Genomic DNA, 20,868 nt, shown 5'->3' with positions numbered 1-20,868 from the left:
TGTTATTCATCAGTGAGGTGTGAACTATTGGCTGGTGACTGACTTCATTATGGCAGCATCCCCTGAGTCTCTCACATTAATTAATCACTCAATATTTTCAAGGGCTTAAAAGAATAATTTAATGAAAGACAAACTTTACCACAAGCTGTTTTGCTATAAACATGTTTTTTAAGGTTGGAGTGTTTCTCTCCCCCCCCCCCCTTTTTTTTTTTGGAGGAGGGTGTGGGCCCTAAACGTCATTCCAAGGGAGTTGCAGTGAATGTGGACTTCCCCAAACTTCATTTACTGGAGTTGGGTCAGTCACAGGAGCAATGTAACTTTAGTGTTTGGGAAAGCCGCGCATGATAATAACAAGTCCTCCTTTTTTGTGCTAGAAGTATTTATTTTAAGGTGTTTGTGAAGTATGAACTACAGGCATGGAGAGATGGACTGGCGGTGGACAGTTCTCACACTGATTTTAAACTTTCAATTCACTTACGGGTCTCCCTCCTCTTATGGCTTATTCCATGGGTCTGCACACACTGGAGTGGTACACAGAGACAGAAACAGGTACGTAACGGGCTTTTATACTTCTAAGGCGAACTATTTAAACTTTGCAGCCTTTGAGATAGTCTTGAAAAGCAGGTTTTACACTTTTCCAAAAGCTGGAAAGCTGTGCGATTTCGTTGCGCAGCTGGCAATAAAAATCCGATGAGTTCCAAACTTCTCATTGACCAGACGGACCTCGGATCGGTGAGGATTTAGCCTCTTATGGTCATTTGTAGGACGTTAACGTTCACTTTACCTTTATCAGCATGTGGCTAAATTTGGCTCGAGTTTGCCAGTGTTGCCAAAAGGTGATAAGATCCAGATAAACGCCGGAATGTCACTGATTACTCCAATCTCTCATCAACAAGAAACCATGAGAGCGTTTTCCAAAAGTTTCCTGATAAATTAAAACAGACTTGTGGAAAAAATGAGGAAAAATCTCAATGAAATGACGCAGCCTTTCAGGAAAGTTCGGGAAAGCATGTGGAACTAATTATGATATTTGTATTGCCAAACTACCAACTCCACCTATTCGCACAACGCTCCTATAAAGTAATTTGTATTCTTGGTACATATCTCGAGGCTCTTGTTTATTTCTGCTTCCCTCCTCAGGAACTGGTGCGCCTATGTGGTGCACAAGACCGTGAGCTGCCCCGTGCAGGGGAGTGTGGAGAGCTTCCAGGAGCCCGTGGTGGCCCCCTGCCCAGCATACCAGCCCGACTGCCAGCAACAAGTGACGTGAGCATCCGGGGAGCAGGGAGAAGGGGTTGAGAGTGCATGTTTAGATGTATGAGACAGACTGGATACAAAATGTTTTTTTATGACAGAGAGAGCTGGAGGCAGAAATATCCACAGTGGCTGTGAAAATCTGTTGGCAGCACCAAAAAGCACAGCTTTATCCAGGAAGTTTAAAAACCCACTGAAAAAGGCAAAGGGTTAAACAGGAACTGTAGCCTAAAACTAATGAAGACTAGAATTTACTAACTTACTAGTTCATATGGTAGTTACACAAAATGATGATCAAATCATCTGTTACCAGCAAACGCCAATACTAAACTCCCCTTTACACACATGAACTGTCTGTCAAGTATCTGCACTGCTTCCAACAGAAGGCAACATGTTGAATGTATAAAAATATTTCATACTGCCATTTTCATAAGCATGTTAAGAAGCAAAACAAATGTGTGTTTTCCGAATGTGTGAAAGATTTTTGGCCAAATCCAGAACGCATAGTCATTGAATTACGTTTTACTGAAGCCGACCATCAGGGCTTTGAAAGGTGAGTTAGCGTACATCCTGGTCAGGTCGCCAGTATAACTCTCCAGCCTGGTATCGCGCCAAAGCTTGTAATTCACCAGTCTGTCCACTAGAGGGTAACATGTCAGTGTCACGTTTTGCTTCTCCTCGGCGTAAAAAGTACAGATGTGTATAACCAGCGGAACAAAAACAGGACTTTCATGTAGGAGACCAATGTTCCAAGTCCACGAGAAAGCAAAAAATGATGTGGATTTCTTTTTACTTGACGTTAACGTATTTAACTTACATGACTTACGGAACATTCCTTCGGCAAAATTCTTTGAACCCAAACACAGATTTTTTTTTTCCTGAACCTAATCAAGTACTTTTTGTGCCTAACCCTTACCAAAATGCGACAGTCTCACTTAACATAAACCCTGATCTATTAAACCTAACTATGGGCTTTTTGGGACCTAAACCTAAGGCACCTTACTTTCTACACCCAGGTGAGGCAAATTGTGACACTAACACGATATCCTGTGGACTGATGGGTGTATTACATGCTTTGGTGTGATACCAGACTGAACTCTTAGAATTGGGCCCAGAATTGATCAGAAGTATGAGTTTATACTGTAAATTAGCTTAATTGGACTGCCAACCGTCCAAGATTAGGAATGGCACAATGGGAATCAATGAAAACGTTTATGACTCATGTACTCTGAATGTTTACTGACATTTAGACCAGTTTCATTTTGATTTTGTGATTTCACACTTTTCTAACATGTACTCCAGAATCAAGGGTTGACTTTCATTTCAAAATGACACCTCCTCAACAGATCTTTCTACATGTGCATATTTGTTCATGTAGTTTTCTCTAGTGTTCAGATGTGTTATCATACGTAAACAGATAATTCATGGTTGATTATTGGTCATTAGCAAGTATTTAGCCTTCACTAACTCAATGTCCTGTTGCAGCGTTCATAATTATCATGGAAAAATTATAGACTTTGCCATTAATTCAGTTGGAAATCACATCATTCGGAATCTTGTTCAAGCCGTCTTCGGGAGCTGCATTCATTTCTATGCTAAATTAATGCAGATAAACATTTGAGATAGAGCATGGGATTCATTGTCATCGTTAAAAATGCAAGCTTGTAAGCAAAATATTAATGTATTTTTTACAGTATGGACACTTCTTACCACAACTATTTCATTTCCCTCTTTCTAATTCTTACGTAGTAATAAATCATGTCAAAGAAACAATTTGATTAGAGCCCGTATCCAAACCCAAAATCTTTGAAACAAAGCATTATGTTGTATAGGGGCATCTGTACCAGTAATTGGTGAGTAACAGTTATAATTCTGCACTGGAAGATGTGTTGCAATTTAATATATTTTGCTTTGTGAATCATTGTTAGATCTAAACACATGCTGTCTGTGGTTTAGCTTTGTGATCTGTTTACACCAACAGACGCACAAGAGCCCCTGTGCTGTGGAAACGATTCCTGGAAGCTGATCGTTCTTAGGTCATCCGAGCACATTTCCAAGTTTCTGTGTAAAGCTGAGCTGCCAGTGACAACAGACTCCTCAAATTATGAAATAAAGCGTTGATCTCGTATTAGCTTATGTTAGGTTGAGATGGAAGTACACATTGTTGATTACAGATGGAAAGTGTTGCTCTCCCACTGGTTTTTACTTGTCTTTTTTTCTGCTCGTCGAGCTTCAGTGTTATCAGTGATAGTTGGGAAATGGACAAAGATGATTGTTTCAGACACCAACTTTCCAGATGTTCCAGATGACATGACCCCTGCCTTCGGGGAAGTGATGTCATCCATTGTTTCTTTGGGAAATGTTTCCTTTGGCTAGAACTTAGGCATTTGCGTGTGCTGGGGAATGGTGAAGGAGCTCGAAAATGGCCATGTCCAAAAAACAAAAGACATTTTGGTGATTACAGGGGTCAACACCTCATAAGAAAAATGTATATTACTTTAACTGTTTCTTGTTTTTGGAATAGCAGTGTAGTTCTACCATAACACTGACAACACTTCACAAATAGCCTGGGTTTAATCTGAGATAAAGTCTGATGTTCCCTCTTCATATTTATGTTTGTTGGAGATTTTCAGACACAAATCTTATTGATTATTCTGCTCTCTGTTACAGATACCGAGCTCGGTTTCGACCCACATACAAGATTGCCTACAAGACAGTCACAGAGTTAGAGTGGAGATGCTGTCCTGGTTACCAAGGTCCAAACTGTAAAGATTTAAAACCGGCCCCGGATCGACAAACAGTGCAGGAAACACAGCCTTACCTCCCACCGAGTCCAGGACATACAACCAGACACACGCAAAGTAAGAAAACCATTTTCTCTTCCACCTTTAGGGTTTTTATCAGTTTATACTAAATTAGACAAGAAAGCCAAAACTATTTGTTTGTGTTGTTTTATAAGAATTAATAACTTGTTCCATAATCACAGGGCCAGAACGCAGAGAGACAGCGCACCATGAGACGAGGCATGGCGGGACAGATAAGGTGCTTCTTCTGGAAGGTGAAGTTCAGCGCCTGTCACAGACAGTCCTGGATCTCCAGTCTGCTTTGGCAGGGTTAACTGCCAACCTCCGCACAGACCTGCAGGATGACACAAAGAAGATGCTGGTGACACTTCTGAACAACATGCGCCCGCCAGACAGCGACACGGCCGGAGGTACAGAGGAGAACCCGGCTGTGCTGGATGGCCACCAGGCGACCAGAGGTGGGATTGCTGGGGAGGCACTAGAAAAAATAGAAGCTCGTCTGGATGATATCAGCAATGCACTGAAGAACAAAGACGAAGCTCTGGAAGACTTAAGAGGGATCTCAACAAGTCATGAGGGGCAGATACGTGTCCTGATGGATGCTTCCCAGTCTCAGACTCCACCCATAGCGGAGTTTGATGTTATTCAAACTTACATTGATGGAAAGTATGAGAAGCTGAAGAAGGATCTGGACCAGAATGTGGAGGAACAGACGGCCAAACTACAGAGCTCATGCAATGAGAAGATCCAGACGGTGCAGAAGACCTGTGAAGACAGCTATGACCAAGGTTTGGTCCAGTTGACCAAGCTGGTGGATGCCAAGGAGGCTAATCTGAGAAAGGAGATCCGGGCACTGCGTCTAGACATGGCAGCCGCAGACGGACCTGTCCAAACTCAAAGGGAGACAGACCCAACCAAAGAGGAAAAGGACCACGGTGACCACAAAGACCTGTGGCGGGAGATTGACCGTATTGCAGAGGCTCACCGCATCCTGAATGTCCGTATTGACAATGAGCTGGCACACCTTTCTGCACCTCCAGAAGTCAATGATTTTGGCCTATTGATTGAGGAGCTGGAGGCGCGTGTAAATATCACGGAACAAAATGCAGAGGCTCACTGTTTCTACATCGAAGAGAAGCTTACCCGTACAATCACAGACGAAGTGGTAGCACTTCGACAGCTTTTCGATGAACGTTTGAACACCATGGAGGACCAGTTTACAAACATGCTGGTCGAAATGAGCAACAACTCCTTCCCAGGGATGTTTCGTAACTCTGTTGATGCCATCAAGGCACAAGTCAACAACAACAAGTTCCTCCTCCGGGGTTTGGATGATAAGGTTAATGCCATTGGAGAGTTGTGCTCGGCAGGATGTTCAGGCTCTGGGATTTCTGAAGGTGCCGAAAGTTCTGCGCCTGGACCGAATGGTCTGGAGAACTTTTTCAAGGACCTGAAGCGGTACAGGAACGACTTGGATGTTCTTCACACGGATGTCAGCTCCAACACGGACAAGCTCAGCCAACTGGAGGACCTTGTTAATAGGCAGACATCCGGAAACGAGAGACGTGTGAAGACGATGGAGGATTTCCAGAAGGGACTCATTAATCTTCAAGATAATGTGCTCGGCCTGGCTGGTGCTGTTAATGGCCTCAGTGACTCCCTGAGCAAATACAACCAGGATGTGCAAAGAATAAACTCAACATGCTGCCATGCAGAGCAGAGCGGAGCTGGAAGTCCAGCGCGGAACAGCGGGGCTTCACCCGACGCCACCGACCGTCAGGTGGAGGAGCTGAGGAACAGGCTTGATGCGCTTAGTCACCAGGTGTCGTCTGAACTGAGTCAATGCAAACACAACACACAAGGTGTTTCTGACGGAATCTCCGCTGTGGACGGACGTGTGTCCAGACTTGAAAAGGTGTGTGGGAGGTTAGATGGGGTTTCTGCCAACATCAGAGACCTGAAGGACGGGCTGGAGAGGCATGTCGGTGGCCTGCGGAACTGCGTCGACAGAATGAATGTCACCTGTGGGAATCACAGCGCGGACATCATCGCGCTGCAGAACTCCTTGCAGAGATTCCAGGCACAGCTGTCGGCGATGGCCAAACACGTTTTGAAAGACGTCGTTGCTAAAGAACCAGGTGAGTTGGCGTTTTTTGGTGATAGTTCGATGATATCATTGACTGACCTTTTAGGCTCCCACTGATATTAACGAAGGCAACCAGAGGACATCACTTTGGAATCAACATCAAAAGCTTTATATTTCGCCAGTAAACATGGGCGGGATGGATTAGGAATGGATAGTATGTAGAGCTTTGAAATTTGGGGTATCACACTCGAACATGGTCACTCCTCAAAAGGAAGCTCAACACGGCATGAAATGGGAAGCGACAATAACGGCTGCGTAACATACGTGTGTGCTCGTAGATTGTGTCACATGAAGACATGACGTGGAAAAAGCTTTTATAGCTTTTCAGAATGGAAACAAACCAAGGTGGGCTGAAACGTTTGGCATCATAGAGTGGCAAGAAGCAAATAGTCACTCAGATGGGAATATCAGTGCCCACTACACTACTTTTGGAAAGTCTTTCCTGGAAGGCACTCAGTGTTGTACTCGTTTTACAAAATATGACAGAAGTAGCTGTGTAAAGAATGAAAAAGTACAAACTTTAACAACTTTCTAGTCTCTGCACACCAGTTGAGTTACTCCTAAATGTCAGATTAAAGATAGACACGGTCCCCCAAAAGGGTCACACGGACGCCGTTTGACCATCTGAAACTCTCTTTGATTGGCGCCTTCAGAACCTGAAGGTGAATTCTGGCTCGGAGGAAGTGCTTATTAAATTAATAACAGCAGCAAGCGGCTGTCGTATGGCAGCAAAAGAGTGAGACTGATTGCATAAATGCAACACCACGATGAAAACGGTGTGCTTGATGTACAGTGTCTTGTGGTGAAAAAAAACGATGCTAGCAGTTACAAGTTGACTGCCTGAAGCGGTTCGCAGGCTTTGCTTCATCGTGACAGGGCGGCAGTAGTTAGATTCAGATTGCGGCACAATTTTGCAGCTTTAACGCCTATTTGTTACACAATGTCTGGTGGAATCCCACATTGGTGCAGTCAAGCCCCGGAATTAGCCAAAAGAAGTCGGGTAAAAAAAATTAAAAAAAATCCTGACTAAACACAGATAATCTTTTTGTGGCTTCCTCCTTAACTTCCAACATATGAGTTTATGGAGTGTGATTAACATCTGTGCAAACACAAACTTTTCCTGAAGATAATCCTCAATAGAATGCAATCTGCTTGCTTGGTTTAAACGGAGGCTGGGAAGGAAGGATCATATCCCATGAATGGCCACAGGGTATTTCCCGGAGAGGGAGGACACGAGTTCACAGGGCCTCCCGTGCTCGCCTCGAGTATGTCATTCAATATGTCCCGGCACCGAGAGGCGGAGGCCCGCACTGGACACTTCCTGTGACTTAGATCCGTGTTGTCCCACGAACTCCCCAGTTTTTTATGCAGAGAACGAGACAGGTAAAGAGAATCTTCAATTTTTTACAGCCCTACCCAACTGCTGCGGTGATCCACACGCACTGTTTTGTGCTACGCTGCTGCCTTATGTAAATGTCAGAACACCCAAGCCTGCTTCCATCTTCCCCCCAGTCACTTTATGAACACGCTGAGTGGTGAGGTCTGTCACCATGACAAAGCTTTTTTTTTTTGGACTCATTACCACAGAACTGCAGACCTCAACCACAGTTCCCAGTGTCTCAGTACGCACACACACACACACACACACACACACACACACACACACACACACAACACACAACACACCTCCCTCCCTCCTGCCTTTCTCCTTACACATGTACACACACCGGCCACCAGAGATTCCCATAGGGTGACCTCAGCCTGATGTGTGGAGTCTGGTCCTCATTACGGGCCCTGACTCACTGCTGGAAGCCGGTTTTGATGGAGAGGGGAGACGCAGGGCTCCACACCCAGGACCAGATGCCTCAACTACCCTCAGCTGTGATGTCATGACTGGGGCCCCATCGCCGGTGCCGCCCTTTCTTGCACCACGGTCCAAAACAATGGTGTGATAGGGAGCTGAGTAGAAGAAGAAGGGCAGATGGATGAATGGTTGCGGTGTGGAGTGATGGAAAACTAGGAGGCATTTTGTTTGCCAAATATGGGCTGTTATTTCCAAACAGCGATATTTGATTTCGTGACCTTACACGGAACATTAAGCAGGATTTACGCCCCCGCCCAACTTTATGTTGTAAGGTCGGATAGCGTCAGAGGCCCTCCCTCCGCCCACACCTTTCCAACATCAGATAGGGGGTGTCGGTGTCAACTATTCTCTGTAACTATATCTGGGGACAGACGATCCAAAGTTCACCATCGCTGCACGTCGTTAACGGGGGTTAGAGAGGAGAAGGGGCACTGCAAACTACGACTCTTGTTAGCTCAAACTTTTCATTAGTTGCTCAACTACGCGGGTCAATTTTCACGTGTGGAACTCATGTCAGCCAGTGCAACTCAATCAGTGTCTCTCTGGAAAGACTGATAAAATGATATCGGTTCTCCCCCATCCGATGGCCAGCTTCGTACTCCACCTTCCAGTGGGGCTGTTGGGAACGACAACAAACACTCACTCTGACCACCTGGTTCATCCTGCACTGCTGCCCAGCGTTGACTCAAACAGAGCTGCACGTACAGCTGCAGGACCGGGAAAAAAAATATTATACTCAAATGCAAATGCGAAACTACACTCCGCTAATTTAAATCAGCTCAAAGGCTGCGAAGATGGGGGAGCAGCTCGTCGTCTGTAACAAAACCCGTCTTTAAAGCTGTAAGACAAATCAACAGCTACTTCCTGGTTGCTCCACTTGTTGCCTGGTAACTGGCTCTGGCCAAGAAATAATTTGGCACATAACCCCCTCTGTAAAAAGGCTGAATTGTCACCGAACAGTCATTTTTACACTGACTTAACAAACAACATACAACGTGTCAAGCGGTGACCTTTGGAGGTGCTGCTCGGCCGACTTCGTCTGAAGCTGTTTCTGGTCTTTGTTCTGAGTTAACTTGGCAAAATGCTGGCGGTAGCTTCCTATTTATCGTTGACACGAGAGCGTTGTCAATCATCCCATTTAAATCTCAGCATAAAAAAAAAGTGAATTCAATAAAGTTTTAAACGTTTCCTTTAAGGGTAAATCTCCTTTTCTCTTACTTCATGTCCATTTCCTAAATCCCACAAGAGAGGGAGTCGGGCTGTGTGGCTCAACATTTTAGTGCTTTCTTCACATTTGGAAAAGGGAGAAATAGTCTAAATAGAGATAAAATATCCACCGAAAAAAAATTCCAGCTCGGTGGGTGTGGCGGTGGTTGAGAGCCCTACTGAAATGTTTCCTCACTGTGTTGGAGCTCATATTCCCCACGCAGTCATGCGAGGACCCTGAGGAGGCTGTGAACAGATGAGGTGTTGTAAAAACATAACTGGAAGATGAACTGCAATAGCTTCGCCCTTACTCAGTGTGACTGCTGAGTGGAAGCGTGTGACTTTAGTTGCAAAGTGTTGGCACTGCTTCGCCCACAGCTGCTGCAGAGCTCCGACTTGTGTTTGTTCCTTTGCCGTTTTTTTCCTCTCCGGCGGGGAGTCGGGGTTGAGCTCAAATGGCTCTGTTGCATCATTTAGAAATCTTACACGGATCTGCCAAAGTTATTTTGAAATTACGCCAGAGATTTTAATATCTTAATGGTTGCGAATTAGTTTAACAGAGGAAATGTAGAGATATGGAAAAATGTTCCTGTTTTCAAAGAGCATGCTGTTCCTCATTCATATGGTGACTAATCGAACCTTCTCGTGCTGAATTTTCTCAACCGATTCTCAATCTTTTTTTTTTTCCTACTCCCTTATTTTTTTTTTTTGGAGACGATCCCAGTCCAGATCCAATCACATCCCTGTCATTTCTTTATCTCACTCTTATCTCCGAATTGCTCTCGCTTTACTCCCTTATCGCTCTCCTCCTTCTGTCCACTTTTTTTTTTTCTTCTTTCTGCTTGTCCTTCCAAGAACGCCGGAGGGCTTTTCTTTCTCCTCTCCCTCCACCCTGTCCTGTAAGTGTCTATCGACATGCGAGACCTTCAGAAAAAGGAGAAGTGGTTTTAATGCAGGGATAGAATAAAGGCTTTGATTTCATGGATCAATGCGTTGCAATTGATCATTCTGACTTTATATTGGAGACAGTGAGTAAGATTAAATGTCCACTGTGATGAGGAAATCCAAGAAAAAACAAGACATGAAAGGCTTTTTGAAGTCAAAGGGTGTCTGTCGTAGAAGAATGGAAAATTGTATTAGACACCACCACACACACACACACACGCACACACACACACACACACACACACACACACACACACACACACACACACACACACTGTGTATATTCAGTCACCACCAGAATTTTGAGGGGCGCTTTGACTGTTTCCCTGGTGAGATATCTGAAGCTGCGAGGTGAGGTGTTTCCATCGCTGACCCGGGAACCCATCTGGAAGTCTTCAGCGGAGACCCATACGCACAATGGGAGTCCCAGAGGTCTGCCATGCATTGCACAGTTTGAGCCTCCCCATTATTAAGATCACTGGAGGAAAATGGGGTGGAGGATGAAATTGTGTCCATGTGCACCTCGAGAAAAGAGTAAAAGAAAAAAAAAAAAATGTATGTCAGACTGTGAGCGGTGCATTATTGTATGTAACCGCCACACCCTGCTCGCTGCCCCCCCCACCCCCCCGACACCATTTTCCTTCGCGCGATCGAGCCCGTCTGCTGCGATATTCCTCCACACTTTCTGAGCACTCACGCTGTCACCTAATTCTGTGGAAGCGTGAGTGACTAAAGTCGCCCTCTCTTCTGCAGCGTCTCGATCTGCCCGTGAGCATTAACATCTGGTTCTGGTGATGCTCTCGGTTGCAGCGGCACGCGTGTGAAACATCTGCGCCATTCTGTGTGTTTTTTTTTTTTTTTCTTCGACTTTGCGGTTGCCCCCCTTGGTGAGACGCAGACTGAGAGCTCATGGGAAATATGCACTCAGCCAACCGGCGTCCTGAAGGAGGCATTGGGAGGAAATGAAGAAGAGATTTCTGATTATCTCAATGATTGCTGGGTTTAATTTGTTTTTGATTATACATGTGGCTTCTGAGTAGCTTGTGGTATCACTTGCAGGCAGAAGGAAGAATTTTGTTGACGGTTGATGATGTTTTATTCGATGAGAACAGAGTGGCTAATTACTTTCATAATCTAGAGCAACAGGCAGACTAATGTAACACAGTTGCTTTCAGGTACTTCCGATCACTGACTGAATGTACAGTTGAATTAACAGTTATAATTTAACTGAATACATTTTTTTTTCTGGCTCTGGCAGAACCGACAGCTTTCATGAATCATTATTTACAGTCATTATAAATTATTATTTTGGTTGCACAAAACTAAAGCTTATTTCAAAGGCCTGTGGATTTAAGTGTGAATGCTGGTTGGGAATCTTACTTTGACAAAATATTACAACAAAACATGACACAACACGGGTGCCGTCTGTGTCAGTGGGTAAGTAACCATCGGTTAAACTTTCAAACTTAGAAATATTTACATATGCATAGGTTCCTGATTTTTAAACGACAGATGAGGCGTGGGTGACATAAGAATCTATCAACAGGTAATTGAGCTTTTATTTATGGAAAAAATAATATCAGATACAAATCATTAGTCAAAGTAGAGTACTTGTTTGTCATTGAACCTGTCTGGAGGGAACTTTAAAGTATCCATGACTTTTTCTTGTAAAGTGCAAACTAATCATGTTTTTATGGCCCTGGGGGGACAGACACGTCTGCGCTAACGACTGCGTTCCAAATGACTTTCAGGTTAACATTCATTTGAAGTTGTAATTGGATCTAATTAGCAGAAAGAAGGATGGTAATGCGCTAAAAACTCAGACAATGAAGAAGGTAAACATGATCAGCTAAACGGCGGCATGTTGATATGTGCACGGGCGCATGTTGGCATGCTGACATTAGCATCGAGCTCAAACCGTCAGTTTTTGCTTCAGCTCGGCCTCACGAAGCAGCGAGCATGCTGGGTACTGTTAGCCTGGTTTTCAATAGAGCATTGTTGCTTCACGTGGAGCGCTTAAATGAGCTCCTCTGCTATCAGCTGTTTTCTTCTTGCATCAGCATCCACGGCCGATTATGACAGCTGACCAGTGAAATGCAATGATGAGTCATACAGAGGCACAAAGCAGCCTTTATAAGCAACATCTCTCACCGTTACCCTGATCAGACCTTCATATCTACCACGTGTTGAAGCTTTTGGTATTATTTGCTTTGCTGAGATTTAACATTCACATGTGTTTAGAGAAATCTTTTTCGAAATTCAGTGTATTATAGTTCGTGTCTTTGATCTCCCTGCAGAATCTTTGTTGTCTGTATTATTTGAAAACTTCTTGAAATAGCAGAGCTTTTTCTGCCCGTACCCATTCTAAACCATCCATTCATTTGGAATAAGTTGGTATCCCCCCCCCCCCCCCCCACACACACACACACAAGCTTTAAACCACACTACAGATACATAAAGCATCAAACAAGCCATTTACTGAACAAAGCCCTCCACCCAATCTTAAATGCGGTGTGACCTAAATCTGTGCGACACCTGGTTGTGAGACGGGGCTGACACAAAGCAGGTACTGTAATTACTTTTGTTATTTGTCCCCGGGACACTCTCGCAGCGTCTGTACGCGCCCCCCTCAGAGGGCCAGGTAACGTCTGTGCTCTCAGGGTGTCTGGCTAGCGGCCAAGTGGTTTCCGTTCGGATGGTTCTCGTTGCCTAAAACTCACTCCGAGGGTCCACTTTGCTTTTCCGAAGGGCAATAATGGTTTAAAAAAAGAAATAAATACAAAAAAAAACCAACAAAAAAAGCTGGGACGCGTAGTACAAACCAAGTCTAATTTGGCCCGTCATCAGAAAACAAGTTGTTAAATGAAAACTTGTAAAGAGAAGAAGGAGGTTTGGTCTGAATGCGCTAGAGTGGCATTTACAAGCAAAAAGTAATAAAAAAAAAGAAGTAATGTATGCTTGCATTTTCCAAAACTTTGAAGTTGATTGTAAAGAATTGTTGTGACCAGAAATGTTTTATGTTTGATGATGATGCCCAGTTAGAAAGTAAATTGGGCATTTACGGTCTCGTCTTTCCTTTTCTTTCACTTTCCCAGGAATGACCTTGCAACCAGAGAGGCCAGCTTCTTTGCCAGATACACGCAGAACCAGAATCCAACAAATCCACATCCCTCTCATTATCCCTCCGCCGCCGTCCAGCCCCAGGCAGCCGTACAACCCCAGGCAGTCGGCACAGCCCAACACGCACACGATCAAGATCAGTCCGCCGAGCCAGCCCTCCAGCCCCCATCAGCCGGCCCCGCCCCCTCTGCCTCGGATCCCTACCAGGCCCGTGGTGGAGACCGGAGAGGCCGGACCTCCGGGGTACATCCGCAGGGTGACTGTACGAAGAGACTCTGAGGACTCACTGAGAAGCAGGCCTGTCAAAGGGTTTGCTGGAGCACCAGGTGAGTGATGCCGATGGCGATGGTGATGATGGTGATGATGATGATGATGATGGTCAATCAATCTGTCCATCTGTCCGTCGGGCTCCGGCTCGTGAGCATGATATCTCAGGAACACCTTCAGGGAATTCATTCAAATTTGGCACAAAAGGTCACTTGGTCCCAAGGATGACGTGATTAGATTTTGCAGGTCAAAGGTCACAGTTGCCTCACATCGTCCCATTTTTGCCAACGCGATGCAATAACTCAGGAACAGAAGGGGGGGGGGGATTGTGACCATATTTCATATTTTGTCAGGTACCGAATTGGTGGCGTTAATCTCGGGCGGCCACCGTGAAACTGTAGCGTTTGTATAAATCTTCTGAGCTGTCAGGTTGAAGACGGGTCTGAAATTGGAGCTTCTTTGCAGCAACATCCGTGTTTGCAGCATTTGTCTACAGTCATGGCTGCAAGTGGTTCTCTAAATAGGTACGAACACCAAATATCTGCATTAAGTCTCTTTTTAGTTTTAACCCCCCCCCCCCCAAAAAAAAACCCCCACATGGATTTCCAGCCCCGAAGCAGATTCAGGAAGCCATTAAATGAAAATTACAGTATGAATACTTGGTGCCACTGAACTACACACTGTAGTTACCTTGCGGTATGTACGAGAGAAGAGGAACTGCGTTACTGGCTGAAGTGCCTTTTTTTTTTTTTTTTTAAACATAAAGTTGTTACCACTGAGTCTGCTGAAACTGGAACCTGTCGTCGCTGCGGTGACGAGCCGGCATTCACCACACGTGTGACGTAACATATGCACTGCAAGTATCTTCATTTTAACAGAGCTGCCAGTCCACGGTCACGTCAGACGTCGACAAAATTTCAGAAGCGAGTGTCCGCCCGTTTCAGTCTTTTTTTTGTTTTGTTTCGTGATGCACGTTTACGATTTCTAGAACAAAAGGCTTTCAGTGGAGGCCAAATCCAATTTGACGGGAGAGACAACCGAAAACAGATTTAGATAGTTGTGGATTGAATTAACTGGAGGGCACAAAGGGAGATTAAATGAGATATCAATAACTACACGAAGGCTTTGTTCTAACCGCCACGGGGTTTTTTTTGGCAGCAAAGGAAGAGAGAACGGCCTACGTCGGTTATTCTGTTGCTGCTCACTGACAGTGTGGGAGAATAATCGAAAATCTTGACCCAAGAATCAAAACTATATTAAAAACGATCAACTCTGTGATCAACGATCTGCTGTTCTCTTAATTTATCCATATTTTCCGGCTTTGGTTTCAGTTAATATTCTTTCTTGCATCTTTTTTTTTTTTTTTATACAGGAATTCTAACAATTGTTTGGTTTTTATTGTAATTTTACGGCAGTTGGATACAATTTTGTAATAAAACGGGCTCTTACAAGGCTCGGATGAGGCCGTGCGCGCCCGATTCTACTAAACTGAAGCAGCTCAATTAAATTCAACCTGATTCCAAAAAAAAAAAAGCCACATGCAAAAACCAAAACGATGGACTCTGGATTTAAAAATGCTTTTAATTTACACCTCTTCTGGGAGACTCTCAAGTGTTTGGCCAAAGCGCGCAGATGGAAAACCAAACTGTCGTCTCCGGCACTTCTCTTCAGATGATGATGAAACATCATGTGTTTGTGTTTCTCCTTTTGCAGGCTATCCTCCGCTGCAGCCGGCATCCTTCAAGCCTCAATCAGCCAGCCGCAGAGGTACTGGAGCACCTCATTATCAAGTTACCTTGCGTGCATCTGCAGGCTTTGCTATTCTACTACAGCAGTGTTAAAAAAAAAAAAAAATAATAATTGGAAAAGCTGTGAATAATTTGTAGCCCGGGAGTGTGAGGGAGTGGGAACTGGATGTGTTTGGCTTAAGGAAGCGTGGGCGGGTTGTGGAAGGGATTTTAAGCTGGTCTGCGGGCGTTCTCTGGAAAGTTTTATCCCGGGTCGTCGGGCTAATTTTACAATTGGACGTGATGAATAAAAAAGGCATTACTTAAGCAGATCACAGCTATAGTCACTGAAATAAAAATAAAAAAAACCCCGCTCAATGAGACATTAATGAATATAAAGATATTACCCTGTCGGCTTACAGCCGCAACAGTAACATTACATGACGAATTGACGTGGTTTGTACTAATTGTACCTTGTAGCTCCCGCAGTAGCGAAGGTGCCCTGGGACCTGATGCACCAAGCTCCCGCGGACTCGCCAGGTAAACACCCTCCTGGAAAACAACCCCTCAAGTCTCTCTCAGCATTTCGCAAGGACAAAATTGTAATTCGCTCCAATATGAGGACTCGAACTGCCGAATGAGTGACGCGTGTGCTTCTCGGTCCAGTTTCAGTGGACAACGGCGTCTTCGCAGATCCCTTCTCCTTCTCCGCCGGCCTCACGCAGCAGTCTTTCTCTGGGGATTTCGGCACCATCCGTTTTAACAGAGTCCTGGTCAACGACGGGGGACACTACAACCCCCACACAGGTATACCTTCACACGCAACCAAAACGGGAGTTAAATACTCGTTGTGGGCACTGCGGTACGTGGAAAATACACGGGTGCGATGTTGTGTTTCTACTGTATCGTGCAAATGGGATTTAAAGCTTCACTAGTCAATACCTTTTTTTTTTTTTTTTTTTTTTTTTTTAAACTCCTCAGGACTCTGAAGCGTTTCTGTTTCTTTTAGCACATCGTTTTGAATTTACGCTACACCGGGAACAGGAAGCTCTTCCGGCAACAAGGCCCAACAACAGACGTTACACGCACAGTCAGCTACGAGCTGCTGACCTCAGCAGACAATCGATTAACTCAAAGCCCTGAGAACTTTTCATTCGGAGCTGGTAGAGACCAAAACGGAGCTAAAAAAGCCAGAGAATATTGGTCTCAAATTAAAGCTAATATTGCACTGTGTCTGTTGCGTGCGTGCTGGAATTAGGCAATTTTCCGGTCTTGACATAGACGGCGGTGAGATGTCAGTTTTGTGTTCAGTCTGTTTTTACTTGCCACCAAGAGGCCAAAAAAACCAACAAAAAAAAAAAGTCAGTTATTGCAAGTTTAAAGTTTTAAATATGAACAAATACAGAGTTTAAAATCTCGGTCTCATTAACTCATATATAATATATACACAGTATATTATTAAAAGGCTGGGCAATGTGCTGCACTTTGTACAAAGAGAAACTCGCTTGTGGATTAATACATAATGTGCGCTCTAGTGAGTAATTGAGGCAGGATCGTGTCAGATGTCAAGTCAGACAACTAAATAATTTACAGTGCCCATGTTCACCCAGTGCAACGGTTCGTTCAACTTGTGTGCGTTAGTGCTTATTTGGGCAGCAGTGGAGTTCTGTAGCACAGAGAAATAAGATACATCAGACTTCGGCTGCAGTCAAAAACCTGTCAGTAGGATGAATTCATTGTTGGCTTTACAAACAAACAGAAGTAGACTCGTGACTCTATACAGCCACTAATACTAATCGTTGAATGGTTGGGTTTCGCTGTATAATATTGTAACGTCTTGCTGTTAAGGACTTCAATGTGTTAAGTGCCATGAAAATAACCCACGTTACGATTCGGCGCTGCATAAATAAAGTTGAATTGAATTGAATGAATCTGCTCAAACCCAGACTGAAGCGTCTCCTTTCTCACCCGCAGGGGTCTTCACCGTACCACAGGACGGCCGCTACCTGGTCTCGGGTCTGTTGGTTGCAAAGCCGGGCGACCGGATCGAGGCCGTCCTGTCGGTGTCCAACCGCAGCGTGCAGCGGCTGCAGAGCTCGGCGGGGCCCGCGGCGGCGGGTCGGCGCGGGGCCGCGGCGGCCGGTCGGCGCGAGTGCGGCTGCGGGGGCACGGTGTCCTTCGGCCTGATCCTGCCTCTGAGGAAAGGGGACCGCGTGGGTCTGGTGAGGACCGGAGGCCAGCTGGCCACCACCGAGGCCAGGGAGATCCTCTCCTCCTACAGCGCCGTCTTCCTGTACGCGCCGCAGGCCAAAACATAAGACGGCGCTCAGCTGGCCGGAAGCAGCGAGGACTAATTTGTTCCCAGAGAGTTGGACTGGAGGAAATGTTGAAGAAACCACGTTTTTCACCGATTTGCTGTGATACAGCTATTGAACATGCAGCGCCGCTGTGCGAAGAATATAAATTCAGTTAAGAAGTTGTTATAATGCTATTTGTAAGCCATTTGCCAAAGATCCCTGAACGCGAGTAGCAGGATTTGTATCTAATATATTTGATTATCAAGTTGGAAGTTTTGTATCTATTGTGAATGTCTCGTGTAGAAGTATTTGTAAATTAACATTAAAACTCATAAAATGTCATTTTTGTATTTTAGGAACACCATTTCAAAGACTTATTATATACAGTATGACCAGCTATCAGAGGAATATATTGTTTGTTAAGCAATAAACCAATAAATCACCTTTAAACATGAGCTCACTTCCTGTTACTGTGTACAGCTACTCTCACATTGACGATTAATAATCTTTCGTTAAGAGATCGATGCGGAAAACAAGGTTTTAATAATAATGGTACAAACTTGGACGGCTTCAGAGACTGCACAGACAAAGACGAGGTTAGAAGGAAAAAAAAAAAAAAAAACATTTGGGTTGTTCCATAAAGTGGGTGTGGATGAAAAATACATTTCCCTTCTCATCACTCATGAGAGGTATAAGTTTTTCCACAGGCAAACTGTAGGAACCTTTAAAAAGAGAACAACTCTATTCAAAGTTGATTTTTTTTTTTATTTTTTATAAATGTTTGGGATATTCATTAAAAACCAACAGAAACTTCCTGAAGGATTTGAACTTCAACCACCTCATTAATGTATTGTTACTTCAAAATGAACAGTAGGTTAAAAGCTACCACGCCAGCCTGTGGCTACTGTCGAACTTTGACTCGGACTGCAGATGAGAAAAATTGCAGCGCACGAAAATATATTTAGTTAGAAACTTTATTTAATACAAATACGACCACAAGCCACACTTGGTTTAGCTTCGTTAGGCCCGCTTTTCTTCTTACAATGGACTTTGTTCTTTAAACATACTTTGAACCACATTTCTGTACAAAATTAAACACGGCATACGTTTAAGGTATTTCTGTTGGTCAGACACAATCAAAGAGCAAGCAAACAAAACAAACAAAAAAAAACAAAAACCCGAAACATAGTCCCACAAAAGATCAGGTACTATAGAAGAAATAATAAAGACAACAACAAACAAACAAAAAGGCATCAGAGACAAAAAAAAAGAAAAGAAAGAAAAGGTGATGATCAGCATATATACCGAATCATTTTTCCACAGCAGTCGAGTGAGAACAAACATTATATACCACATATCCCAGAATCAAAGAGGATAAAGTGTGATTCTTTCACACAAGGTGCTTCACTTTCATAGAAAGAATGGAATTTCTTTTGATAATTATAAGATAAATCTAGTTGACTTCAAAAACGTTGTAGAGAACGAGCAAACGAATCAACGCAAAACACACGTCCTGATCGTCGCGAAACGTCGGCGCTACGGAGCGAATGAGGAAACCCTTTCTGAAATGATGACAACTTAGCGTGACAGTCCGGATGGAGCCGTCGTCACAAATTGTGCTTTTTTTTTTTCTTTTCTTTTTCTTTTTTTTCTTTTCTTCCCTCCATTATTTTCTCTTTTAGCCCTCGACAAGAACACACAGTCGTATTCCTGTCCCGCTTGTGTCGGCGGCACGTCCGACAACAAGTCGTTTCTTAAATCGTACGCGCGCGCTTCAAAAAGCTTCCTCTGCGGAGTCAAGTATTTCCTGTTTACCTCCAAACAAAACCAAATGTCTCTTCCTCCGGTCGCCGGAGGCACACGATCAGTCGTTTCGTTCTCTCACACATTCGCACGCTGAGGCTTAAGGGGGCTGCTGTGATACGACCTTTTTTGTTGTTGTCGTTGTTGTCGTTGTTGTTGTGTCTTTCCGGTACCACGAGTAAACGCAACTCCCCTCCTCCCCCGCTTCTGCCGCACAAACAGCACCTATCCACGGTGACTTACGTCGTCACGTATCTCAGAAGAACTGAACGGGTCAGAGAGGTAAAACTAAAAAAAAAAAAAAAAAAAAAAAAACTTAAAAAAACAACAACTCTTCAATCCTGCAATAATTGCATACTCGGGTCTACCGTGTACTTAGGCCGTCGGTGAAGTGCAGTTGTGGGCGAGAGGCATGCTGGGTGGACCGTCTGCGTCTCCGGGCGCAGCTCGGGCAGAGGGCGTCGGGTAAGTCTCGGTGAAGCCGGTGAGGGGACGCGAGCAAAAGGGGAAGCACCATAGCAGCACCCCAACAGCAGCAGCGCTCAGTGATTAGGTACGCACGCACGCACGCACACACACACACACACACACACACACACACACACACACACACACACACACTTTTAAATCAACTCGTAGTCATTCTACAGAGGATCCTTCATGTTAAGCTCTCCGCTTCCTTCCGCTGTTCCAACTCGAGTGTTATCTCGTACATTTACACACACACTTTAATACTAAAGCTGCAGATTTTTTTTTTTTTTTTTTTTTTTCATACAGAGGTTTTGCTCAGGAATGTCTTATGTGCAGGTTGCCGTGGGAGACATGACTGAAGACGAGCTTGCACAAGGCCGAGGGAGTTACCGTTCAGTGCGTGTTAAAACTCTGTGACCGAAAACACAAAATACCAAATTTGAAGCATTTCCACGTCGCGTCGGTGATAAATTACTTTTTCAGACGAGCGAAAGGCATCACGATAGAAATCAATAACTTAAAAAAAACAACAACAAAAAAAAACCCCCCATCATTTCTCATAAATAGTGACTGCATCGCTAGCAGAACACACTTGATTTTTTTTTTTTTTTTTTCCAGAGCTTTGTAGAACAGAAGAAACATATTTTAAAAACAGACGGCGAGACGGTGTGTCACGGAGCTGCTGCTTCAGTCTCGCTTTCAAGTCACATTCTTCACGTGATTGTCGAGAGCGTCTCCCGAGTGCGACCTTCAATGTGAACGGTACCGAACGTGACTAACTGAGAACGGAGGCCATAACCTCTGGGGGAGGGGGGGGGGGGGGGTTAGGTTCCTGGAAACTTAACCACTGTGTACGGGGGGGGGGGGGGGGGGTCACAGTCGGTGTAATCTTGTTATTTCAGCCACTGTGACTATTTTACTTCTTCTTCTTTTCTTTTTTTCTTCTTTTTAAAAAAAAAAAAAA

The 20,868-nt window shown here is 44.4% G+C and overlaps 1 protein-coding gene across 1 annotated transcript; it reads left to right on the top strand.

Moving 5' to 3' along the window:
• The first annotated feature begins 277 nt into the window (after window positions 1-277).
• On the top strand, window positions 278-18,085 carry emilin2a (elastin microfibril interfacer 2a). The gene is made up of 9 exons (XM_069157736.1): window positions 278-549; window positions 1,141-1,266; window positions 3,925-4,115; window positions 4,241-6,196; window positions 13,315-13,665; window positions 15,320-15,373; window positions 15,814-15,873; window positions 16,000-16,140; window positions 17,308-18,085. The coding sequence occupies exons 1-9, from the start codon at window positions 404-406 to the stop codon at window positions 17,649-17,651; spliced, it is 3,369 nt and encodes a 1,122-aa protein (XP_069013837.1). The 5' UTR covers window positions 278-403; the 3' UTR covers window positions 17,652-18,085.
• The last annotated feature ends 2,783 nt before the right edge of the window (window positions 18,086-20,868 follow it).

This window comes from Embiotoca jacksoni, unplaced genomic scaffold (assembly GCF_022577435.1).
Source record: "Embiotoca jacksoni isolate LCO1_2020_lvr unplaced genomic scaffold, fEmbJac1.0.p SCAF_22, whole genome shotgun sequence".
Classification (NCBI taxonomy): domain Eukaryota; kingdom Metazoa; phylum Chordata; class Actinopteri; family Embiotocidae; genus Embiotoca; species Embiotoca jacksoni.
Note: the sequence above shows the minus strand (reverse complement) of the source record. Positions and strands in the feature narration are given on the sequence as shown.